This window comes from Leishmania mexicana, chromosome 25, assembly GCF_000234665.1.
Source record: "Leishmania mexicana MHOM/GT/2001/U1103 complete genome, chromosome 25".
Lineage (NCBI taxonomy): Eukaryota > Euglenozoa > Kinetoplastea > Trypanosomatida > Trypanosomatidae > Leishmania > Leishmania mexicana.
Window position 1 is genome coordinate 716,686 of NC_018329.1, and position 23,094 is coordinate 739,779.

Here is a 23,094-nt window from a genome sequence, read left to right on the forward strand (position 1 = left end):
TGCGCTGCATCACTGACATCCTCTCTTGCCATGGGGGGGGGGCGGAGGGTTAGTGAAGGAGCGTGACACACAGACGTACAGGGCAGATGGAGGAAAGGAGATGGGAGAGACAACGGGAGGGCACCGCGCACGCGCGTGTGGAGAGACGTGCACACACACACACACACACACACACACACACAGAGACAGACGTTACACAGACACCAAACACAGGCAAGCGCACGCTATAGATGGAGTTTGCCGTTCGTCTTCTGATGTGTCTGGCTGCCCTCGACAAGAAAGTCGTACCACTGCTTCTCGGTGTCTATGGCGAGTGGCCTGTACAGCGGTAGCAGCACCTCGCGTCCAACGTGGCAATTAGCGCAGCTGTACGTTAACTTCTTTAACCCATCCTCGCGCTTCGACGGCAGCTTCATGATCTCCTTTTCCAAGCTGCACGTGTAGTACTGGCAGTCCATGCACTGCAGGCACTTCGTGTTCTGGTGCATGTCGCGCGAGCACAGCACGACACTGTGACCATCAGCGCAGTGGGGGCACTTCCATACGCGGTAGTACGCACATCCGTTGATCAGCTCCAGGTATTGGCCACGCGTCATCAGCTTCTGCAGCGTGGCGTCGTCGCGGACGCGACTCATGAGGTGATGGCACTTGGGGCACACCGTGTCGAGCAGCTGACTCATGAGCCACGCCGTGCAGGCAGTGAAGAAGAGGACGCCCGCAACAAGGTACGGAACCTGCTTCACACCGTAGCGCACCGTCTTGCCAACAAAGCGGACCTTGTTGCGCGTCGGCAGGGTCAGCAGGCCTTTCTCCCACCGCATGTGCATCTCGTGCGCCTGCCGCGCAATCGCGTACACGAGCTGCACCGTTGCCTGGCTCGGCTTGCCATCTCGGACAAGAGGCTGGAAAACCTCACGCACGGCGGGTGCGAGGAAGTTGTTGTCAAAGTACTCCTCGATGGACAAGCCGCTGATGAGCTGAACCGTCGCCTCCCGCTGCGCGATCACGAGCAGCAGGCCATTTCCATTGGGCTCTCCGATGGCCCAATCGAAAAAGATGGAGTTCGCGAAGGCCTTCGGGGTGGTGTAGCCCACTGTCGGCACGAGCACCACGTACATGTCCGTCTTGCACAGCGACTGCATCTTGTCAATCGCCTGCTCAATCTCCATCCGGTCCTCGGAGCTGAGAATGCCGACCAGGTCCGTCACACGCTTCTTCGCGTAGCGCGGCACGAGCCCCCAGGGCCGCTGCGTCTTGCGGTAGTGGATCTCGTCCATTGTTTGCATCTTTTCGAAAGAGGCGACGATCTCGCGGTTGTTGCGCTGGCGGCCAGCCTTGAGGTCCGCTGCCAGATCTCGACTCTGGCCGAGCTTCGACAGCGGCGAGAGAAGATCGAAGCCGGCGTGCCGCCTAGAGGTGAGGAGCGGCGAGGAAAGCGAAGAGGATGCGGCGACTGCCGTGGTGTTGCCCCCGCCGCTGATGGCGGCACACGGCAGCCGCACGGCAGCCACGGTGCTGCACCGACGCCACATCGCCAACTCGCTTCGCTTCCGCTGTTAAATATATCTTTCTGCTTGATCTGTGAAGACAATGTAAAGGAGAGTGTGGTTAAGAGCGGCGCCACGCGGAGGCGCAATCTACGGCAGCGACACGGGCACGCCCCAATGAGAGCCACAAGCCACGTGCTCCACTGCGTGTGGGTGAGATGAGCGAAAGGGGTGCGGCGGGATGGAGACACGATGCTCCCCTCCCACATACACACTTAGCACCACCCTGCAGTCAATTCGCTGGTGTGCATGTGCGTGCGTGTGTGTAGGCGGCACCGATGACGAGAGAGAGGGAGAGGGAGGGCACGGCGGCGGCGCACACAACAAGACAAGGGGGAAGGAATGATGACGTACAAGAAAAGGAAGGCAGCTGCCTCGCTTCGCTGTAGGGGTGGGGTGGGGTGGGGTGGGGATGGCAGATGGCATTGGGCACCCGCGCGGACGAGCGAGCGAGATAGCTTTCGGTGTCCCTCTACTCAGGAGCGTGCTTGATCACCTGCCGCAGAGAGCGGGAGGGGGATGTGAAACGGCCCAGAGTCGAGAGGATGCCGCGCACCAGCTGGCACTCAGCAGGTCAGCACACAGCTCAGGTAAACATTTACCCGTTCATCGATTTCGGCCAGAGAGGGAAACCCCGTTGTGGCTCCGCAGCAGCAGTAGGCTGGTTGGCTAAGGAGGTCCAGAGAAGAGTGTAGGGGACAGTGGTCAGTGTCGCACGTGCGTGCGCTGTTGCCATCATTCATGGGGTCAATGCTACGTCGACTTCGGCATGGCCTCCATCTTGTCTAGCTGAAGGGCCGCCAGCGCCAGTCTCTGGTTAAGCTGTCCCACGTGTGCCTCGTACGCCTGCCGCACCGCCAGCCAACGCCGCTGCAGGGCCTCGTAGCGCTGCACGTTGGTGCGCGCAAGAACCGCCACGTCGATCATCTCGACAGATGTACCCACCTTTAGCGCAGGCGCGGCGTTGCACCCCATTTCCATCCACGCGCGTTGCCAGGCCTGCTGCTCCTCCTCTGAGGCGACGGTGTGCGAGGGCTGGTAGGCGAGGAGGCGACGCAGCCGCGCGCCGAGGCTGTCCGCCGTGCTACCAGCGTTGCCCTCGCGCATGTTTAAGAGGCTCTCCGCGTAGCGCTGCAGTGTGATCAGCTGCTGATAAACGCCTTCGACTGTCGCGACATGACGACACTTGCACTCCACCACGTCCCCGAGACAGCACGCGATGCGGCGCAGCAGCGCGTCAGCGGCGCCTTCGTCGTCATGCGCCTCGCCTGGCGTGACCCTGGTCTTGCCCGCCACCGCCGCTGTCGCGGCGCGCGAAGGTGATGCGGCAGATTCTGTTCGCTCCGAAGCGGGATGCGGCGATTCGTTGGGACGCTGTGTGACCCAGCCGAATATGTCGTCCTCGTCTTCACCGTTGCCTGACACCACCCACACGTCGTCCGACAGCGGTGGCGGCTGAGGTGCGTGGGTGGGTGCCTGGACATGATGGCCCAACGCCTCGCGCCGCGCCTTTGCCTCTGCCGGCATTGTTGGGCGTGCAGCCGCCAAGTCGTCGACTTCGTCGGGGAACGCAGTGGGGGCGCACAGGTCAATATACCGCTCTTTCCGTAGCCGCTGCAGCTTCAGCGCGATGTGGCGGCGGAGCTGCGCGGTGTCGTTGTCGTGACTGTTGAGGGTGTCGGAGGCCGCTGCGCGGAACTCGGAGAGGAGCGCCGCCGCCGACGGCGCTGCCGTGCCAGCGAGCAGCTTCTCCTGTTGCTCAGCAGCGAGCGTCGCTGCTACGCGCGCGGTCTGCGCATGCAGCCGCCGCAGACATTCCTGGAGTGGTGCTCCCATGTCCACGAGGACAAGGGACGGGGTAGCCGCAGCCGACATGCAGGCCTCCATCCAGTCAACCCTCGTGCACGATGAGCGTATCTCTGTGTGTGCGCGTGCGTGATGCAAGCTTGATATCGACGAGGAGAGTCATAGTGGAGTGTGTGTGAAGGAAGATGCAGTGAAAGAGATGGAAGGGCAGGCACCGCCATCAGGCTACAAGGCCGTTCACACTGCGCACAAGTGATGCGTGCCACAGCGAGGCTCGTTCAGTGTGGCAGCGTGGGAATTTCGGCATGTGACAACGGGACCTCGGAAGGGAGGGGTGGGCGTTGGACCGTGCGTGATGCACCAGCACGAGTCAGACAGTCGCGGTAGAGAACACTCAAGAACGCCAACCAACACCCGCATACAGACGCCTGTGACGCGACGGAGATGTGCACTGCGTCTGGTGTGTGGGGAGGGAGGGGGCATCGTCGTGTGAGCTAGCGCTGCCGCCGACGTGACTGCGCCGCGAGGCAGAGAGCGCACGGCACTGCTTCCGTGAACGTGTGCCGGATCGATGTGCTTGTCCTCTTTCGACGACAGCGACGCGGTGGTGCTGGAGAGATCGACGTGCACGTGCGTGTCTCCACGCTGGCAAAATACAGCCTCGGGTAGGCAGCGGCCCTGACTTGAACGCGGTCGCCGAGAACGGCGCGGGTTAGGGGCACCGGCTCCTGGAAGAGGACTCCGGCGTCGTACATCGGGGCGGTACCGTCCAGGGTGTACCACATGTCCACTTGGTCAGGTCGGTAGCCGGGCACCTGAAGCCGCAGCGAGTGCACTGTCACGTTGGCGTCCACAGAAGGTGGTGGTGGTGGGGAGTGCAAAGCGGGCGGCACTGCAAATATCGCTGATGCCGACGATAAAGGCGCCGGTGTGTACGATGCGTGCCCAGCTTGCTTGCCACGCGTACCGCTTTCTTCCCGCGCCTCTGCAGCGACCACGACATGTAGGTGGCGGCGGTGCTGCGTGGGATGATGAGCTTGACACTGGTGTGCCGCTGTCTTCATCAGCCTGCCACAGGACAGAAGACGGCGTACGCGGAGTTCCGTACGCACGATTCTGTGCGTCGCCAATGATGCCACTAAGCGCCGCAGCCATCACTGTTCCATGCTGCGGAGTGGCGTTATGACTATCGAGCAGCGACGACGACACCTGCCGCGCGGTAGCGAGCTCGCGCGCCACTCCTTCATCACCCAGTAAGAAGAGTTCGGGACTGTAAGTGCTCAAAAGGCGGGCTCCGTCCAACCGGCACGACATGACAGAGCCGCGCTGCGACGCCAGCTCCTCAACAGAGCGGTGCGTCGCATCCACCGCCGCTGTGGAGGTGGGGGAGTCGTCGTGCTGAGCCGTTGAGAGTGGGCGGAATAATGTGCTGACTGTATCGAAGGAGTGGGGCATTGCAGAATGATGCGTGTGTGCGTGTGATGCACTAGAGGATCTCATACATAAACATAACCCCGCAGATGCATGCGCTTACCAAGTCCCCTTGCAGCTGTCTCCCGAGGCGAGCGGGTGACAAGGAGAGTGAGCGAAGGAGTGTTGTAACAGCGTGATGGCGAAGAAGCAGCACAGGCTGCACACCCTCACGCGTGAGCGGGCATTACGGGGATGCCCGATGTGCGAAGCGTGAAGACGGCGCCACATGCACACGCCCACGCCCAATGCCCACCCGTCTACATTGTGGTCGTTGAAAGAGGTGCATACCGTCCGTGCAGGTGGTTTCCCCCCTTGTGTGACCCCCCTCCCTGCCTTCAACCTCGTTCTCCTACCAGGCATGCTCAGCCGAGAGGGAAGGGGATGCTGTTCTGGCCGGTGTCGCTGAGGCCGGAAAGGTGGGCGAGGGCAGAGGCGGAGACACACGCACACAAAACGAGTGATGATGCAGCACAACAGCACACAAAGAAGAGGAGGAGGATTGCAGAATAGCTTCGCGTGACGGGATCTCGCTGGTGCGCTACTCCTCCGGCGGCACCATCCTTCCCGCCCCGCCCCCAACCACACACATACAGACACACACACACACACACACATACAAGTCCCGCCTCCTCGCCGTGACCGTCGTCGACTCCTGCGCAGAGTTGCAGCAGACAACGAGAGCAAAGGCGAAAAAGGAGAGATGGAGCGAGGGGGTCCCTTCCGGAAGGCAGACAGGCAGCGGTGCGCGTGTCTCCTCGTGTGCGTTCCCCCCTCCTCCTCCTCCTCCTCCTCCCCCTCCCTGCACAGCAAGGACGCAGAGCCCGGGAGGAAAAACAAAACCGCCATCGCAAAAGAAGCGCCAAGAGAAAGGGAGAGAGACACACACATACACAGATACAGCAACAGAATGCTTCGCACGACGCGAGCATGGCTCACAGTCTTACGCGCCGTTCGTGCGTGTGGCGAGGAGATGGATAGCAGAAAAGGAAGAGTGCACGCAGACACATCAGCACGTCTGCCAACGTGACTCTTCCGGATTCCTGTTTCGCATTTTAGAAGTTGTACCCGTCAGCAGCGTCGTCGCCATCGTCACCGTTGGGGACGGCGAGTGATACGCCCGCCGCGATGAAGCACGCCCCGCTGAGGAGCGTGAAAAAGAGCGCCAAGCCGCAAATTACGGAGGTGTGATAGAGCACCACTGCCAGCCCTGGACCCGATATGAGCACCGCACCGCCCATGAAGAGGCCGACTGTGCTGAAGGCATCCAGCGGCTCGTCATCGACGTCGATGAAGTTGTCGCTGTCGGCGCTGCGACCACACAAGAAGAAGGGGACAGGGGGGAAGCAGTAGAGCGCAAGGCTCATCAACGGCCACGCATTTCGTTTCTTCACGACGGTGCAGCCCAGAATCAAGAAGAGGAAGGCCATCACCAGGAAGAAGGCCGAGAGGATCAGCTGGCGAAGGCCGGACATGGCGATCAGCCGAAAGAGCGATGGAGGGAGGAGGATGCTATGCTGGAAAGGTGGATACTGATCTCTGGCCCCCCAAATAGCGAAGGCCGACACGCACCCGCGCGCGTACGCACACAAGCAGACTGACGTTGGCGAACTTCGAGTGGCGCGGCAAAGAGCCGTCGTGCTGGTGGCCGCTGTCTCACCCCCGGGGTGCAGGTGGATCGGCGTGGGCAACACGATCAAGCTAAAATAACCGAAGACGGAAGGGAGAAGAGAGATGGCGAAGAGGAATGAATGCGGAGATGTGCATGCGCTGGCGTGCACGCACACGTGTGTGTGTGTATGTTAGGCAGGATTCGATGGTCGCGCAGCAGCACAAGTCGAGCGGGGGAAAGAGTTGGAGAGGGAGACAGTGAGGCTGAGGCATTGCCGAGTCGACTTGTGCGCCTACAACCAAGGAAAGGCAGCAGCAAGAGGCGCAGGCAAGTGCGTGCGTTGTTGTTGGGGCTGGGGAGTGGGGGTGGGGTGACGGGGCCGGGCTAGACGGTGGGCTCGAGGACGATGCTGCACCACTCTACCTCTGTCTGTCTGCCTCTCGGCTCTTTCACTTCCGCTGCATGTGCAGCTCACGGCCCGTGTCGCTGAGAGAGGTGCCCGTAGTCGGACGCGTGTATCCTTGTAGAACAGTGCAAGAGCGAGAGAGTAACACTCCTTCTCGGCCACCCGCTTCACTTTGACGGCGACTGCACTTCCCCCGCCAGTTCAAGCAGGTTCGACGCCGCGTAGTCGAGGAAGAGCTTCTTGGCGTGGCTGCTGTTCAGCTTCTTCGCTGTTTGCACCACGCTGAGCCCCATCAGCAGCGGTCTTGTCTCGCCGTAGCGACGGATGCGGTGCGCTATAGCGCTCGCGAGAAGGTTCGTCAGCGGGTGGTCGCGGAGGCCGAGCAGAACCGCGAAGTCGAGTGACGGCGTCTCATCATCATACATGAAAGCGGCGGGCCCGATCGCCGGCGCGTCGTAGCGGAGAAGAACGCCGGGCGCACACGTCTGCTCCTCCGTCACGAAGAGAAGCACGTAATCGACGAAGCAGCGGACCGACAGGTGCAGCACCACACGGATGCCCTCATCAATGCCGTCGTTCGTGACCTCTGCTGCCGCCGCCGCCGCTCCTGTGGACGATACCGAGCTGGGGCCATGGAAGCAGAAGGTGATGGTACGCTGGCGAAGGGCTGGCTGAAGCTCCACAGCAGGGTGCTCTGGTGTAGCGGCGGCGCACGTGGTGGCCTGCGGCGAATCACGGACCCTCGAGCTCATCCTCGCGGTTGTGCGCCTGTGCGGAACTCCCTGCGCGTATAACTGAGGTGTGCACTTTTCCACGAACAATGATCGCATCATGCGCACACACGCACACAGCGGGAGAGAGAGGAAGGGGTGGGAGGTGGGGGGTGGGGGAGTATGAAAGACGGGAGGGGGGAGAGCTGAGGAACAGCTGCGTGTGCGCCTTTTCGTTCCTTCCACGCCGTCCATGAGGACGAAGCGGACTCATCCGTTGGTGCGCCACGTGCACGTGTGCACATGCCGCATTCCACACCGCACGCAGCACGCGACCATTCCTTTCCTACTTACGTCATCCGTTCGCATCTGTAGCACCGCGGTGGCCAGGAACTTCGAAGGGTCAGAGAACCGGCATACCAGCACGTGCACGCATGCTCGTGCGCTTTGCCGCCGCGGAGCTCCTTGCTCCGCTTCCTCTTTCTCCGTACAGACTTAATCATTTTGTGTCTGCACAGGGTGAAGAAGGTTCAGCATGTGAAGATCCGGAGGGGAGGGCGGCAGAGGAAGCACGAGCGAGAGGCAAGAGGAGGAGTCTGGGGGGGGGAGGAGGGAGGGGAGGGGGAGCGGAGATACGGATTCAAGTCGAGCACACACGCACACACACACACCCAAGCACACGTATGCAGGCAGGCAGGCGGAGAGAAAGGGGGCATCGCCTGACAATGGAGCGGCACTACGGCGATGGGCACGGCGACCACATCGCAGGCGCACCGGCTCCCCTCACCGCCGCGAGAGGGAAATCAGTGTGTCACACAGGGCGGCCTCGATCGTCCTCGATTCCTTCCGCCGCACGAGCACCGGTGCGCTGTCGTCGCCGTCCTTTGTGTAGATCAGCACCCACTCCTTGTAGCTCTGCAGCAAGTTCGCCACGACGGCGTCGCAGCGGTACGCGTGCAGGTTGCCGATTGCCTTGCGCTTCATAGCCTCCTCCGACGTTTCGAGCTTGAATGTGACGATGAGCGGCTGCGTCGCGTCTGGCGCTGCGCGGTGCAGCCATTCTTCCCGCAGCAGCAGCAGAACTTTTGGCACGTTGGACAGACGCAGCGCCAGCCCATCCCCTCCACTGATCTTCTCCCTTGACATCTTGGGAAGCGGGAGGTAGTAGTCCGACACGGCGGCCGCCGCGAAGAACAAGCACTGGCGCTGCTGCAGCATCTGTGGCACAGCGGTGCCACACAGCGCGCGTGAGACGAGCTCAAGGAGAAAGATATGCTCGACGACAGTGTCGTAGGCGATGTAGTGAACAAGGCCCTTCGTGCGGTGGTAGAGCTCGGCGACGCGCTGCAACTCCGCCTTGGACGCTGCTGCTGGCGTGGACTCGGCGCCCACTGTCGATGCTGAGTCCGTGCCGGCAGTGCTGGGCGCGGACGGGGGTGCCATGGTCGCAAAGAGCTGCTCAGTGCTAAACATATCGAGTACGCGCCGAAAGGGCATAATGGCGGTGCGGTGGTGCAGCAACACGCAGGCCCACCCACGCTCTGCCAACGCCTCGACCAAGTGCGCGCCGCGGCCGCCACTGCTGAAGTTCGTGATGAAGCGGACAGCGTTCACCTCAAGAGGCACGGTCGTGCCGCCGCTCGTGATGAAGGCGATGCCGGGACAGTCCGGGTGAGACCGAGCCACACCTTCAAGGAATGTGAGTAGGGTGTCCTTGTGGGTCGACAGCCGTGCCTGGGTCTCGGATGACATGTTCTCGGCGTAGAAGGCGTCTACATTGTTCTGCATGTTGATCATCTCGTTGCGGCGGACAGGGGCGGATGTGATGATGCCCTTCCCGGCACTTGTGTGAGGTAGAGAATGTGAAAGAGCACCGGGCGCAGCGATGAGAGCCGAGCCTGATGACGATGGTGTTTCGCAATCGCGTGTGTGCGTGTACGTGTGCGTATGCGTGCGAGATGAGAGCATTGCGGAGACGTGCGCGTCGACAGGTTGGCTCACACACCCACACAGGGAGAGAATCACTACGTGTCGCAGACTGGCTGAGACCTCCGCCACATTCCGGTAGCATTCACATGACGCGCGCGGAGGACAAGATGCGGGGACTCGAGGAGGGGATGGCGGTAGAGGATGGGCGACGTGGATCTTACCTCTGACTCTCTCGTGCGCCTGGTTGAACTTATTCTACTTCTGTTTTACCGCAGTAGCTAGGTGCATGTGCGGGCAAGCGAGGTTGGGGGAGGGGGCAAGGGGGCCGCCGTTGCTGCCGCTCAACGCACTTCACCACCCTACGCTCTTCCCTGCCCGACTTCACGCATCATCGCTGATCTCACCCTGCAACTCTTCGCATAAATCTTCGATGGCGGCGCGAAGCGACTCCTGGCGGTGGATGATGGACGCCACGGCGCTTGACCAGCCCGCACATCGGCGCGCCACAGCAGACGGCGTATAATGTGCAATGGTGGGTACGCCGTCTCTGCGGGCGCCTTTGGGGGGCAGCGCGACGAGCTCCTCCTCCTCCTCCTCCTCGCGTGCCTTGGCCCCCTCCGTACCATCGACGTCATCGTCATTCGCCGAGTGGTCGGAGGGGCCGCCGAGGTCGTCCAAGGCACCGCGACACGCTACAAAGTACAGATGTGTGTGGTAGCGCGTGGGAATAAGCCGTAGCAAGGTGCAGCGCTCCACGTCGTGCACGCGTAGTGATGGTGCAGCAGGCGCTGGGGCAGGCGCAGAGGCGGCAGCGGTGGCGGGCACCGGAGGGCTGTGCGCGATGTGATTTGGGCGCCTCTCTACCAACTCGTACTGCTCATCGTCGCTGCTGTCCGGCTTGAATAGCGACTTGATGTCCGCCGGCTCGCCCGTGGGCCTCGGTGTGCCTTCATCCGCCTTCCCTGCCTCCGCAGCTGTCGACGGCGCGTTCTCCGAGTCGAGACACACGTTTGACGTGCAATGCTCGACTAGCTGGTTCGCCAAGCTCAGCGTTACTGTGTAGTGCTCGCGCTCCAGGTTTTGCAAGCGATCGATCCACATCGCCAGCGCCGCGCTCGTCTGCTGCTTGCTGTCTGCTGGGTCCGCTGGTGATTCAGTGGGTGAGTGGGGGGAGGGGTGGCCATTCTGGCGCTGCTCCGTCTCGGCTGCCGTCTCCGTCAGTGCTTTCTGCAGCGTGCGCAGCTGCGTGCTGATACGCTGAAACTCTGGCAGGACAATGCCTTGAATATTGCGCTGCAGCTCCGTGGCGGTGATGTCGCCGATGATGGCGCGGTGGAAGAGCAACGCCCATTGCTGGTACGTGGCGCTGCGATCCCGCTGCAGCTTGAGGGCCGCAACGGCTTGTGCCCTGTTGCTGGCCGTCGCCGTCATGATGGACCCAATGTAGTCCAGTAAAACGAGTAAGGAAATAACAGGCAGAGTGCACGGCGTCTTTGTGAGTGCCACACACCTCTCTCAGCGTACGCGAGTGCACCCCTTATCCACTGCCATGAGAGAGATCAGCGAGGGGAGGGGGAGCGGGATGGAAAGAGTCGGAGAACAAAAGAGGCGTGCGTGGAGGACACGCGCAGCCGCACCGCACACGCACGCCTACGTGCACAGAGGCGCGCACGCATTGGATACTCGTATTGTGCATGGGGATTGCTCCAGACCTCAGAAGCGGTCGCAGCGACGACGGTACTGCACAAGAGGCCTGCCTGCACCGGATCCCATCGAGAGCGGCTGGTGGTGGTGGGGGGGGGGCGTTGTGGCGCAGACGTCGTTCACTTGTCTTGAGACTGCTCAGGCATTGCATTGGTAAGCTCAGAGTCCGAGTAAAACGCCGTAGTATCGAGAGCGTGAAACCAGGGGGAAAGGGGGACGCGGGCGGGATAGCCAAGCATGCACGTGGACTGCGTAGGCACACGCACACACCGAGGAGCTCACAGAGAACAATATACGGTACATGTTCGTTGTACATCAAGGAAGTCGCGCGCACGCACACACACGTACAACGGAGCACATGAGCAAGCCAAGAAGGGGAGGATGAGAGGAGGGGGCGAGCGAAGACGCATTAAACCGACACTGTTACCACTGGCGTCCTCGCTTTTATTCTACCCACCGTAAGCAGGCAAACGACTTCAAAGCGTGCCACCGCTCATCCACGCCAGCTGCGCGCGAATGTCGGTGTAGACGAGGTGCAGGTAGCCCTTCCCGCCATAGGCGTGGGTGAGGTAGTAGTCGCCGCGCGCGAAGCCCATGGCAATGCGGACGGTGTCAATGAGTTCCTGATCCCCCGCCTCTATTGCTGCGGAAAAGCTCTCGTCGAAGCACTGCAGAGCCTCGTCCTCCTGGTTACGGCTACGGTACGCCTCGCCTAGCTGCATGGTGGCAATGCAGAGCTGCCGTGGCGCCCCCAGCTCCTTTGCCAACTGCAGCGCCTCTTGCAGGGTAGTGGATGCCTCTAGCTTGAGCCCCAGCCGCTCTTCCAGGTCGGCCACACGCAGCGTTGCGTGGCACTCCTGCGGCTTCAGATTATTCTTCTGCGCCACGGCGCGGCAGCTGCGCTGGTACTTGAGGGCCAGCGGCAGGTCTCCGCGCGCCTCACTCACATCGCCGAGGGCTGAGTAGGCGACACCCTCATCAACGACGTTCTTGCCGCGCACCGCAGCTTCGGCAGCCGTCGCGTAGTGCCGCGCTGCAGCAGCAGGGTCGCTGAACTTTAGGGTCTCACCGAGGGCTTGATGAACCCGAACGAGGCAGCGGCTTGCGTCCTGGAGTGCGGCTTCATCACGGAGGGCGACGGCGAGGCGGTACATGGCGCCGTAGAGCGCGGCTGCCTCCTCCAAGTGCCCCTGACGCTCCTGGAATGCGGCGTACACGTGACGGGCGCGCTGCTCAAGAGTGCGATCGAGTGACTCCATCATGTAATGCAGCGCCATTTCGTGGTACCACGCAGCCTCGGCGTAGTCGCCCTCGCTCTCAAAGTAGTCGGCGAGTTGCGCGCAGTGGGTGAACACTTGCTCAAACTCGCTCTGCCGGCGAAGGACTTCCACGGCGGACAGCTGCTGCTGCACCCACGCGAGGCGGTCATCTGGGACGTTGAAGAACTTTCGTGAGAGCGTGTCGACGCAGACGGGGTCGCGGTGGGCTAGCTCGAAGAGATGCATATACGTCTGCACACACCCCTCCGCCAAGGCCTCGCAGCAAAGGCGGAAGGGCACCGAGTCCCGCTCGGGGCCGACAACGACGACTGGGGCGTTGGCGTCGTCGACGACCTTCGTCTTGGTGGCTTGGCGCTTTTTGGCGTGGGCAGCCGCACCGGCGGCGCCGTCCTGCGGGGCGCGGAGGCCAAAGGTGAATCCCTCCCGTCCCGTCCGGCCGCCCTGGCCGACAAACGGAGTAGACTGCCCACGCGCACCGGCGGTGAAGTGCGATGCCGCCGTCGACGCCACTAACGCGGTGGAGGTGCCGTAGCGTCCCGCCGTGCCACGCTGCGAGGTCTTGGAAACGGGGCTGGTGGGCTGCGGACGATTCGGTTTTGCGCAACGACCGCTGCTGCTTGGCTTGCCGAGGCTGCTCGCCGCCGCCGGCTTCCGCGGCACGAGAGATGAGGCCGATTGCATCGTCGATGGAAGCGGCGAAAGAGGAGATGGCGGAGGAGGACTGCTTCCCTCCGCGGTCCTCTCAGCACGCGATGGCGCACTGTGTTCGAATGAGTGCACGCACGTGAGCGCGTTGATGTATAGAGAGAGCCGAAGGGTCTTTGACTGACCCCCCTCCTCTGCCTCTCTTTCAGCGAACTGCAGAGAGGCAGGCGCGTGTGTGTGTGTCGGTGTGTCGGTGACGTGGGGAGAAGGCCGGGGGAGAGGGGGCGCGAGAAGGGTGCAAGTCACTGCTCATCGGAGTCAAAGAGGCGTGAGAGAGGGGAAGAGGAGGCAATGCTGGGCGGAGCAGGGGCTCGCGTACAGTGTCTTGGCTTGCCTTGAGCACTACACCGCACTAAAGGTGACTACAAGCGTCGAGGGATGAAGGCCCTGTCCCTGCCCCTTGCTCCTGCCTCTGCCACACAGCACACAGCACACAGCACGCACACCCGTACATCTCTAAGCTAGTCACTGTGTTACTCACGCGCGGCACGATTTCGTGCGTCTCGCCATCTGCGCAACTGACAGGTCGGCTGATGCATGCGTAGACAAGCACGCACACAGGCACGCGAAGTGACCTCGTCCTTACCCGTGCCTCGTGAGCGCATATGCAAGTGTGCGATGGAGCGGCACTGACGGGGGGAGGGTAAGCAGCACTCGCCTCCGGGGCCCCGGGTGTACGTGCACAGCTAAACTGCAGCTGAAAACGCTGGAGAACACTGCCGCCTCTACGCCGCGGAGAGGTGGCCCGACGCACGCCGAGCGGACGTGGTGCGCAGGCGCTTGCGCAGCCGCTCCAGCTGGAGCTTCCCGTCAGCGGTCACCGTGTTCGGCAGGCCTAGCTCCCGCCCGACACGCACCGAGAAGCCTTCATCGCCATAGCCGACGAGGACGCCGGCCCTGCCACGCCAGAGAGCTGCCGGGGGGTCGGTGGGCAACTCCGGGAGTCGACCGGCGCGGCTCCACCGCTGCGATGTCAGGACGTAGGCGTGCACTTTCAAGTACATGCATTCGTACGGGTGGTCCTCAACGCGCCGCTTCACTTCACGGAGAACAGGTGGCAGTAGCGCGTCCACCGCGCCACCGCCGCCGCTGCTCCCCTGCGCAGTTGAGCCGCCCGCTATGGCTGCTGCGACGGCAGAGGTGCACGGCGCCGCGGAGGAGGGTGGCAGGTTGTACTCCACAAAGCAATGCCCTCTGCTCGCGCCATTCGTGGGGTTCGTGTAGAGCCGCGTGGTCACCGGCTCCGCAGCCGGGTAGACATCCGTGAGGTAGCGGTGCACCGCCAGCTCACTCGTGTACCACGGAAAGCCTGATATGATGAGCACAGTAGGCATCAGGCCTGCGGCGCTGCTGTGCGTGGGCTCGAGCAGACGAGCCGCCATGGTGAACCGCGCTAAGCGCTTGAGCCACGTGCGTGTGGGGTGCGCCTATGTATGGGAGAGGGTGAGGGTTGCTGCGGAGGAGGATGCACCAAAGAGGTGCTACACGCCGGTGCCCCAGTGAGCAGGGCGGAGCGCAGGGGTGAGGGGTGGAGAGACACGCTGACAGGGAGCTCTCTCTGCCACGCATGAGCCGAGGAGATGGCGGCGGAGGCGAGTGCAGTCGGTGGGGCGGAATGGGGTTTGGCGCAGGAAAGGGAGAGCAACGGAAGGCGTGCAAAGAAGAAGGCGGGGGGGGTGAGGGTGCGGCCATTCACTGCATCGCTTGTCCGAAATTTCGTTGTTGTGGGGAGGGAGGGGGAGGAGGCAGCTCGGCGTCCGGTTTGTTCCTTCGCCAGACGCGCGCATGTCCTTTGTCAGACTTGTGCTTCCTCCTCCTCCTCCTCCCCCCGCACGGTTGCTGGCACTCTTTTGCCCCAAACCCTATGTGTGTGTGTGTGTGGCTTCCATGTGCTTCCTCTTGCCTCACACAAGAAGCACTCCAGCGCGTCTAAGTGTCTCTGTGATGACCGTCACCTCTCGCAGTCTGTGTCCATCTCATCAGTGTGCGTGTGTATGTGCCTACGGGTGCGCTTGCCGCAAGAAAGGATGGACGCAAGACACACCCACACACACACCTACACGCACGCACGCGCCCGGCGTCTCTCGCGCCTATGACCACGATCGCAACGGTAACATCAGCTCAGCCGCCTTTAGTCCCTCCAAGGCGCACAGCATCTTTGCATCTCCCCCAGCACCGCCGTTGTTGGGGCCGTGGCTCATGTGCTTCTCCATGGCTTGCACCATGGTCGCCACGTCGGTGCGCGCAAAGCCGTCTTGCACGTGCTTCAGCGCAAACGACTGCAGCTCTGCCTCGTACGCGGCACCACCGATCTCGAGCGCCGCACCTTTGCCAAAAGACAGGAGGTTAGTCACCATCCGCGCCGTTCCGCGTTCGTCTATTACCTCCATTGATATGAGCGGGCGGAGCAGCTGGAGGCCTTGCCCAGCGAGGTCCATGACTGTCGACGCCGACCCCTGCCCAGCACTGCCGGACATGCGTTCCTGCACCTCGCTGAGCACAATCGCCAGCAGCGAGGTGCGGTGCGAATTCCATGCTTTCCACAGCGACGCTGGAGGTCTGGAGGCAGTGACGCTACACTGCGGCACCACCCGAGACCGCGGCTCGCACCGTAGGTGACGGCGGAGATGGTTCACCACGGTGCGCAGCATCGACTCCATTGCCGGCACGTGGGCCTCCGGCAGCGGCTTCCCCTTTTCCTGGATGCAAACCTCCGCCAACATCACTCGCATGGCCATATCAGCAGAGAGCGCAAAGGAAGCGGCCGTCGTCTCAGGCGCTGGTGTCGCCAAAGCTGAGGCATCGTTGGCCATCCACTTGTCGCGCCGCCCCGTTGCCGCAGCGCGATCGTCGCCACCGCTGGCGGCAGAGGAGGCAGAGGGCATCGTCCAGAAGAGTTTCGACATTACGTCGTTGTGATAATCGCGCAAAGCTGCCCTGCAGTCCATACGCGGCGCCGCGGCGATCACCAGCGGCAGGAACGTCAAGAAGAAGGTCTCCAACGACTCCGTATCGATGCGCTGGTACAGCCGCAGCAGGTCGTTCGCCACGGCAGTCGCGAAGGAGGCGCGCACAAAGTCTGGGACGGAGCGCTGATGCAGGGCGACCATCCGGCGGTACCACACAGGAAGCGACAGCCCCCCAATCGTGTTCGGCCGCACGCACTGAGTACCGCTACTGCCAGTTGCACTGCTGTCCCCACCACCGACATACTGCGCCCACTCAGCCACGGAGAACGGAAAGGCGAGGGCCGAGTCAGCCGGCATGTCACACTGCATCTCGAGCGTGGCAGCGCACATGACGCACGCGATGGCGTGCATGTCTCGCTCTTCCAGCGCAGCCGAGTCTGCCAACGAGCCGCCACTCATGAGGAGCGGCAGCGAGCTTGCCTCCAGGGCCTCGCGACATCGCTGCCATACCGTCTCAAGACCGAGAATGTGCTGTATGAACGCCTCAGCATGGCGTACAGTAGGGGCCGCACTGCCCTTCTCCGCAGGCGCCGCAGCGCTCCCGTCTTCGCCATCATTGCTGCACAGATGGGCCTGCGACACAAACTGCGGCGTGCACACTCCGATCAGCAGGTCCCGGTACTCGCTCGCGCTCTGCAAGTTGAGCGTGCGCGACAGCGGGAAGTGCCGGAGAAGCTCCTCCACGCAGTCCCACTGGGAACACTGCGTGGCGCATCCCCAGAGCAGCCCCACATCGGTAGAGGAGAGGTCGTCTGTGGACAGCCGCGTGATGTCGCGCACCACACCCACCTCCACGTCACGCTTTAACGTTGTCAGCTCAACGGTGGTGAGGGGGAACTGCTGCACACCGGCGAGTGCGCGCCGCACCGCTTTCAAGGGCAGAAAAAGATTGTCGCTGCTCAGCACGGCATCCCCATGCTGGGCCCGCTTCAACCCATTCAGGAGGGTCTTCAGCAGCTCCGCGTGTGGCACCTGCTCGTAGAGGGAGTACGTGATAAGCGCGTCGGTCACGGCGGGCGGCAAGGTCTGCTGCGGCTCACACAGCAGTTGATGCATGGTGCGATGAAGGACGCGGGAGAGCGGCTGCACGATTCGAAATGGTTGAAGGTTCATGCTGTGCCCTTCCCAATGCGGATTTCGCTTATGTGGGCACAGAGCATGTAGCAGATACGCGTGGAGAGACCTCTGACGACACAAAGTGGGCGATGACTCCGCACTGTCGTCGATGGGTCGTCGACCGCAGCTCGCGCAGGCAGACGGACGTGTGTCCGCGTCGAGTAGGACGGGGAGGGGGCATGGATCGGCGTTAGAGTCGATTTGGTGGTGATGCAGCAAGGTTGTGAGGGGGGAGGGGGGAGGAGACGAGGTGCGAGAGTCACAGCGAGCGGGGGCCCCAAAAAGACGATGCTGAGGTGACTCACCAAGATAGGCGGCCCGGCACGGCGGATGGGCACACGTCCGTGCACGAGGACCAGCAAGCGGGAAAGGGAGGAGGAGCGCTGCTCCACCTTGGTGAGGCACATCACAAAACGTCCGTTACACGGCTGCCGTGGTGTCCCCCCGCCGGAACTCCACCACTCACACCAGGTACCCCCCGATGCATCTGAGGGTGTACTCATCTACGTGTGCACGACTTTACGGGGAAAGGGTCGGGGCGATGGTGCATAGCGGTGTGTTGCAGAGTCCTGTGCGTGACAGCTCAGCTCCTTGTTCTATTCAAAGGCTTCCCACGGTGCCGCTCAATGCCGGGTCACAGCATTCATTATCGCGTCAGCTCGATCCACTCGCCTCATGCGCCGGTGTACATGGGTTTTATGCGCGCACACACACGCACACACGTACACGATGGAGGGGAGGGGGTGGCGATGATGTCTCTCATGCGCGTATCGCACAGGCTGAACCGTGCCTTCTCGAGTGCGCACGTGTGTGCGTGTGTGTGTGTGTCAGTGACCGGATCGACGAGTGACCGTCGTGCGGCGAGAGGAGGGTGGCGCGCCTCTGCCAGAAGACGTCGAAGAGGCAGCAGCGCTGCGTGTTCGCTTGTAAGGTCTCGGTACGTTGCTACCACTGCCACCACGACGGCCGTCACCGCCGCGGTTGCAGTTTACAGGCACCGTCGTGAGTGCCGCACTGCCGCGCAGCGATGACGGTCGCGCAATCTGCTGCTGCTGCTGCTGCTGAGACGACGACACGTGCATTGTCCCTCGAGACCCCTGCAGGAGGTGACCACTAACAGAACCGCACTCCCGCGCCTCTTCCTTGCCAGGCGATCCTGTCAGAGAGCACAGGGGTTCCGCCGCCGGTGACTCGCGCGAGAGTGGGGCCGCCAGTGGAGGCATGGGTACGAGACTCGCCAGCTGTGGGCTGCTGCTGCCACCGCCGCCGCCCCACGCACTCATCGCGCGGCCTACAAGGGGCGAGCTGGCCGCGGAGGAGGACGATGTTGTGGTGCCACACGCCACGGCCGAGGCGGCATGGGCGCTGACGGCGCTCGACGACAGCGGGTCCAAGGACTGAAGGGTGAAGGCGGTACTGCAGCGCTGTACATTGCGCACGATGACGTCTAGCGCTGCCTCGGCATCGGCGGGGGTGCTTGGGTGGGGAAAGACATGAGTGGCGTGTCGTATCACCTCTGCACACGCGTCACGTACCGCCAACTGGAACGGCGCCGCGTCCGCCAAGGACGGCATTTTGGCCTTCAGCTGGAGCCGATCGCTGAACCGTTCACGCGCCTCCTGCACATCTCGCTCGCCGACCGCCTCGACTCGCTGCAGCTGCTTCAGATTTGAGTCCAATTCGGTGCGCAGTCGCTGGCAGACTTCTTCGACACCGCACCGCCGCTTAAGCTCCGCCCGCTCCGCGTGCTCCTTGTAGTCGGCGAAGAGCTTCAGACACTCGCTGAGCAGTGCATTCACCGCCTCGTTCAGCCGGTGCACAGTGTGAAGACACTGCGCGTCGTACTCTGCCATCACGGCAGACCACGCTGGCGGCGCCATAGAACTGCTTGTAGTTCGCGATACGAGCAGGGGCGCTGACGCGTCCGCCACGCTGATGGCCAGCGTCGAGCCGCAGTATTCCTCGCTACCGTCCTTTGCCAGCGCGTCAGTGACAGCGGTGGCAGGAAGCGCTGCCAGCGCCGGAGGCGGACAGGCACCAAGGGGCGGAGACGGCAGTGGTGGAGCGCCGCTCCCTCGAAGAGCACCAGTGCTATTACTGTTGCCCATGAGGCAACGGCGAGGGCCGTTGCTGGCCGCGTTCCCAACACCGCCGCACCGAGGACGACCAGCGCGGCGTGTCGGACTCACCGAGGCTGACGGCGCGCCTGAGGTGACGCTTCCGCGCTGGAGAGATGACGTGGTGCTACCGCGTGCGGAGTAGGGAGCGGCAGCAGCCACCGCCCGACCAGGGTGGGAGGCCGCAGCCGCTGCGACGGCTGTCCGCGAGGGGGATCCATTCGGGACGGGGCCTGCGACGCCACGACTACCTGCTGTCTGCGACAGCGACTGAGTGCCACCACTCGGGAGGGCCTGCGAGGGAGGCGGCGTGCAGCTGCGTCGTTCTGGCGACATCGCGGCGACGGCGTCCAGGGGGCACCGGAAGGCGCTGTCGCCTGCCTTCTGGCGCTGCACCTCCTCCTCGTTCGGCACGCCCGTCGCAGCAGCGGCGTCGTTCTGCGGACAAGAAGCGGGCGAGAGAGGCGGCGGCGGCGTTGGCAGCTGCGGGAGAGTGGTGGGCACGGGCTCCTCCAGCGCGTTGAGCAGTTCGGTGCGCCACGCCTGTAGACGCGCGTAGTTGTCCGCAAAGGAGGTCTTCACCGCGTCCTTGGCCTCCACGACCCCGCTGCGTATCATGCGTTGGAGTGCGACCGCCTGATACTCGAATCGCTTCAGCGCTTCATGGTACACCTCCTTGAAGTTCTGCAGCTCCGCCTCCTTGTCCACCAAGAGCGCGTTCAGCACCTTCACCTGAGACTCCCATATGTGCTGCCGCGCGTCGCTGCTCTGACGGTCCTGCATCAGCTGCTCCACCGCCTCCTTGAGCTCGTCGTACGACTCAGCCATCTCCTGTGTCTGCTCATGTTCCTCCTTCGTTACGTAGTACCCGCCTCTCTCGTTCACCCGCTCCTGCAGACGGTTGCGCAGTTTCTGGTTCTCGACCTCCATCGAGCGCAACCGGACAAGCAGCTTCTCCTTCTCCGTATTGGCAGCGTTGCGGATGCTTCGGGCCTTGACGGCGTAGAGCAGCGTCGACTTGGTCTCCTCGATGTCGCGGCCAACGGACGAGATGCAGGCGATCATGAGCGTCCGGGCAGTGCCGCCGATGGAGTCCTGTAGCAGCTCTGTCAGCTTCGAGTCGCGGTACGGCACATGGCTGGGCCGCGTCGCCTCATTCGTGTTGGACAGCGCGAGGAAGACGCTCTTCAAGGCTAGCAGCGACTTGTTGATCTTGCCAGCCTCGCCAGCCGCGACGCCGGAGGCCTGCGACTTCTTCAAACTCTCCGACCCGGCCAGGTCGATCATGAACAGATGTGCCACCTCGGTCTGCTCCGTGAAGGCATTGTACTCCTCCATGTCAAAGATGAAGACGACGTGCGAGCGGCTGCTGCGCTCGTTCATCAGCGTTGCCGCCGTGTGGCGCCACGACAGGCCACGCTGGATCGTCCGAATGGCGTCGTCGACTCTGCAGAGCGTCGCCTTGTGGGTGAAGCGCGGGAAGCCGGAGATGAGCGTCACCTCTTCCTCCCCATTCGGACTGAGCATGTCCGTGAGGCGCTCGTTGTAGATCTCGATCATAGACAGCGTCAGCGCACACTGTGCGCCGTCTGCGATCTTCTGCTGCACATGCTCCAGCATGTTCGCCACTACCTTGTGCACCAGGCCTTGCTCGCCGTCCTCGCTACCAAGCATGGTGTACGTCTTGCCGGTGCCGGTCTGGCCGTAGACCATAATCGTGCCGTTCATGCCCTCCTTCACGCATTGCAGTATCGGCCGACATGCCTGGAAGACGTCCTCCTGCGTCGACGTAGGAGAAAAGGTGAAGTCCGGGTCATACGTCTTGGAGTCGAGCAGGATGCGGCGGTTTTGAATGTCAAGGCCGCCGGCCGGGCGCTCCTGCCCAAAGAGTGGGCGGCAGCGTACCGCCACCTTGATGCTAGACGACGACATGGCCTCGCACGTGTCCCGGTCTTTGCTGGTGCAAGGAGGGCAGCCACCCCGAGAGACGGAGAGAACGAGTGCGCGTGCGTGTGTGCCGTAGGGTGTGCGTCCAGCCTGTGTAGGGTCCAGGGAGACAGAGGAAAGGATCGACAGATCTTGTTGATGAACGGAGTTGCCCTCGGTGCGTGTGTTCTGCGTGTGTTCTGTAGTTGGAGAGAGAGAGGATGGTGGTGGTGGTCGTTGTTGTCGTGGGGGAGGGGAGGCGAATAGTGATATGACTGGGAGGAGGCTATGGGTGTGCGGCTCCGTCTGTGCCTGCCATGTGCAGGAGCGAAGAGGTAGAGTTGGTGGCTTGATCTAAGGTGCTTCTAAACTCAGAATGCAGCGTGTGGTATGGCACACACACACACACACACGTAGCGCCTGTATTGTGCTCTATGTACGACTCTCAGTCCACGGTGGGCGCGCGTATGCCTGCGTCAGCGGACGCGATGGCGTGTGAGAGGCGGAGAAGGGAAGAGAAAGGGACGCATATTTTGTCTCGCGAGCACAGCCACGTGACGTGACGCGGAGCACACGCACACACAGGAAGGCGTACACGCGTGCAGGTCTACAGGTGTCTGTGTGCCTGGATGTGCGGGGTTCAGTTTCGGTCGTCTGTTGCCACAGCACACGCACTCAGAGACGAGCAGCGGAGTGGAACGTAATACCACGCGCACATGCGCATCACCCGAACACGTGCGCGCGTGCTCTACACGGCAACCCGGGGTTCCTCCTTCAGAGAAGCCGCAAGACCGTGCAGTGGCAAGATCATGTTTGTCTCATGTCGAGGAAGATCAGCAAGACGAGAAGGCGAGAGGCCATAGCATCAGGACATGTGAAAGACCGACGGTGGGAGGGTGGGGGTGACCTCTGTGGGCAAGACCGGGACGGTTTCCCTATCTTCGCAGAGCAGTCGAGCGGAAACCACCGCACCACGGCAAGAGAAAGTCGGTGAAGGCGAGCAACCACAGCGAGGGAAGCCAGCGACAACAACACACACACACACACACGAAGATGGGGTGGACCACATCCCGCTGTTCTCTGCCTCTCATCTTCTTGCCCGCCTTTCGCTCCACTAGCGGCTCACCACGAAGCCGCTCATCGTGCGGTGCACCGGAGGCTTCGCGCTTGCCTCTGCACCGCCGCTCGGAGGCACCAACTGCGTGCAATCCTCCACCTCCACGGCCGTCACCTGCGCCTTTGGCGACCCTCTGTGGCACCACGTCTCCAGTGCGCCGATTTGTGCCGTGGTCCCCTCGGCCAAGATCTCGACCCGGCCGTCTGGTAAGTTGCGCACAAAGCCTGTCACGCCCAGCTCTGTGGCCTTGAGCGCCGTGTACTTGCGGTAAAAGACACCCTGCACTCGGCCGCTCACGAAGATGCGGTATGTGTAGATGTAGCGCGACGCCTCCATGGGGAGGGGGTGGGCGATGGCAGCCGCAGCGTCCTCTTTCGTGAATACGGGGAGCGTGGTCACGTGTGTGTGTGTGTGTGTTTGTGTGCGTGCGCCAGCAGAGCTGCCTTTCCTTTGGTGGTCGAGCGCTCTGTGATGGGGAGAGTTGAGGGAGGCGGGGCGGGGCGGGGTATGAAAAGCAGCAGCGGCAACGAGAGGAATGGCGTCGCGCCCGCCACCACAAAGTCCGAGACGGCGGTGGGCAAGGAAGAGGCGCCTCTCTTCCGGCTTTGCGCAGGCTTGCTTCGGTGGTGCTGGCATCTTTGCGTCGCCCACTGGCAGACACACACACCCACTCACTCACA

General features: G+C 62.6%; 11 protein-coding genes across 11 annotated transcripts; all 11 read right to left on the bottom strand.

The window, feature by feature from the left end:
- Positions 1–224: 224 nt before the first annotated feature.
- Positions 225–1,532, bottom strand: LMXM_25_1860 (conserved hypothetical protein; the record flags this gene model as incomplete). The annotated part of the gene is made up of 1 exon (XM_003876195.1): positions 225–1,532. The coding sequence occupies one exon, from the start codon at positions 1,530–1,532 to the stop codon at positions 225–227; it is 1,308 nt and encodes a 435-aa protein (XP_003876244.1).
- Positions 1,533–2,300: 768 nt separating this feature from the next.
- Positions 2,301–3,434, bottom strand: LMXM_25_1870 (hypothetical protein, unknown function; the record flags this gene model as incomplete). Its single annotated transcript, XM_003876196.1, has 1 exon — positions 2,301–3,434. The coding sequence occupies one exon, from the start codon at positions 3,432–3,434 to the stop codon at positions 2,301–2,303; it is 1,134 nt and encodes a 377-aa protein (XP_003876245.1).
- A 2,444-nt stretch (positions 3,435–5,878) lies between these two features.
- Positions 5,879–6,298, bottom strand: LMXM_25_1880 (hypothetical protein, unknown function; the record flags this gene model as incomplete). Its single annotated transcript, XM_003876197.1, has 1 exon — positions 5,879–6,298. One exon carries the CDS (start codon positions 6,296–6,298, stop codon positions 5,879–5,881), a length of 420 nt encoding a protein of 139 aa, XP_003876246.1.
- A 710-nt stretch (positions 6,299–7,008) lies between these two features.
- On the bottom strand, positions 7,009–7,674 carry LMXM_25_1890 (conserved hypothetical protein; the record flags this gene model as incomplete). The annotated part of the gene is made up of 1 exon (XM_003876198.1): positions 7,009–7,674. One exon carries the CDS (start codon positions 7,672–7,674, stop codon positions 7,009–7,011), a length of 666 nt encoding a protein of 221 aa, XP_003876247.1.
- Positions 7,675–8,334: 660 nt separating this feature from the next.
- Positions 8,335–9,519, bottom strand: LMXM_25_1900 (conserved hypothetical protein; the record flags this gene model as incomplete). Its single annotated transcript, XM_003876199.1, has 1 exon — positions 8,335–9,519. The coding sequence occupies one exon, from the start codon at positions 9,517–9,519 to the stop codon at positions 8,335–8,337; it is 1,185 nt and encodes a 394-aa protein (XP_003876248.1).
- A 342-nt stretch (positions 9,520–9,861) lies between these two features.
- On the bottom strand, positions 9,862–10,911 carry LMXM_25_1910 (conserved hypothetical protein; the record flags this gene model as incomplete). Its single annotated transcript, XM_003876200.1, has 1 exon — positions 9,862–10,911. One exon carries the CDS (start codon positions 10,909–10,911, stop codon positions 9,862–9,864), a length of 1,050 nt encoding a protein of 349 aa, XP_003876249.1.
- A 749-nt stretch (positions 10,912–11,660) lies between these two features.
- LMXM_25_1920 (conserved hypothetical protein) lies at positions 11,661–13,145 on the bottom strand (the record flags this gene model as incomplete). The annotated part of the gene is made up of 1 exon (XM_003876201.1): positions 11,661–13,145. The coding sequence occupies one exon, from the start codon at positions 13,143–13,145 to the stop codon at positions 11,661–11,663; it is 1,485 nt and encodes a 494-aa protein (XP_003876250.1).
- Positions 13,146–13,894: 749 nt separating this feature from the next.
- Positions 13,895–14,551, bottom strand: LMXM_25_1930 (conserved hypothetical protein; the record flags this gene model as incomplete). The annotated part of the gene is made up of 1 exon (XM_003876202.1): positions 13,895–14,551. The coding sequence occupies one exon, from the start codon at positions 14,549–14,551 to the stop codon at positions 13,895–13,897; it is 657 nt and encodes a 218-aa protein (XP_003876251.1).
- A 708-nt stretch (positions 14,552–15,259) lies between these two features.
- LMXM_25_1940 (conserved hypothetical protein) lies at positions 15,260–17,251 on the bottom strand (the record flags this gene model as incomplete). Its single annotated transcript, XM_003876203.1, has 1 exon — positions 15,260–17,251. The coding sequence occupies one exon, from the start codon at positions 17,249–17,251 to the stop codon at positions 15,260–15,262; it is 1,992 nt and encodes a 663-aa protein (XP_003876252.1).
- Positions 17,252–18,081: 830 nt separating this feature from the next.
- Positions 18,082–21,303, bottom strand: LMXM_25_1950 (putative kinesin; the record flags this gene model as incomplete). Its single annotated transcript, XM_003876204.1, has 1 exon — positions 18,082–21,303. One exon carries the CDS (start codon positions 21,301–21,303, stop codon positions 18,082–18,084), a length of 3,222 nt encoding a protein of 1,073 aa, XP_003876253.1.
- Positions 21,304–22,411: 1,108 nt separating this feature from the next.
- Positions 22,412–23,050, bottom strand: LMXM_25_1960 (putative acylphosphatase; the record flags this gene model as incomplete). Its single annotated transcript, XM_003876205.1, has 1 exon — positions 22,412–23,050. The coding sequence occupies one exon, from the start codon at positions 23,048–23,050 to the stop codon at positions 22,412–22,414; it is 639 nt and encodes a 212-aa protein (XP_003876254.1).
- Positions 23,051–23,094: the final 44 nt, after the last annotated feature.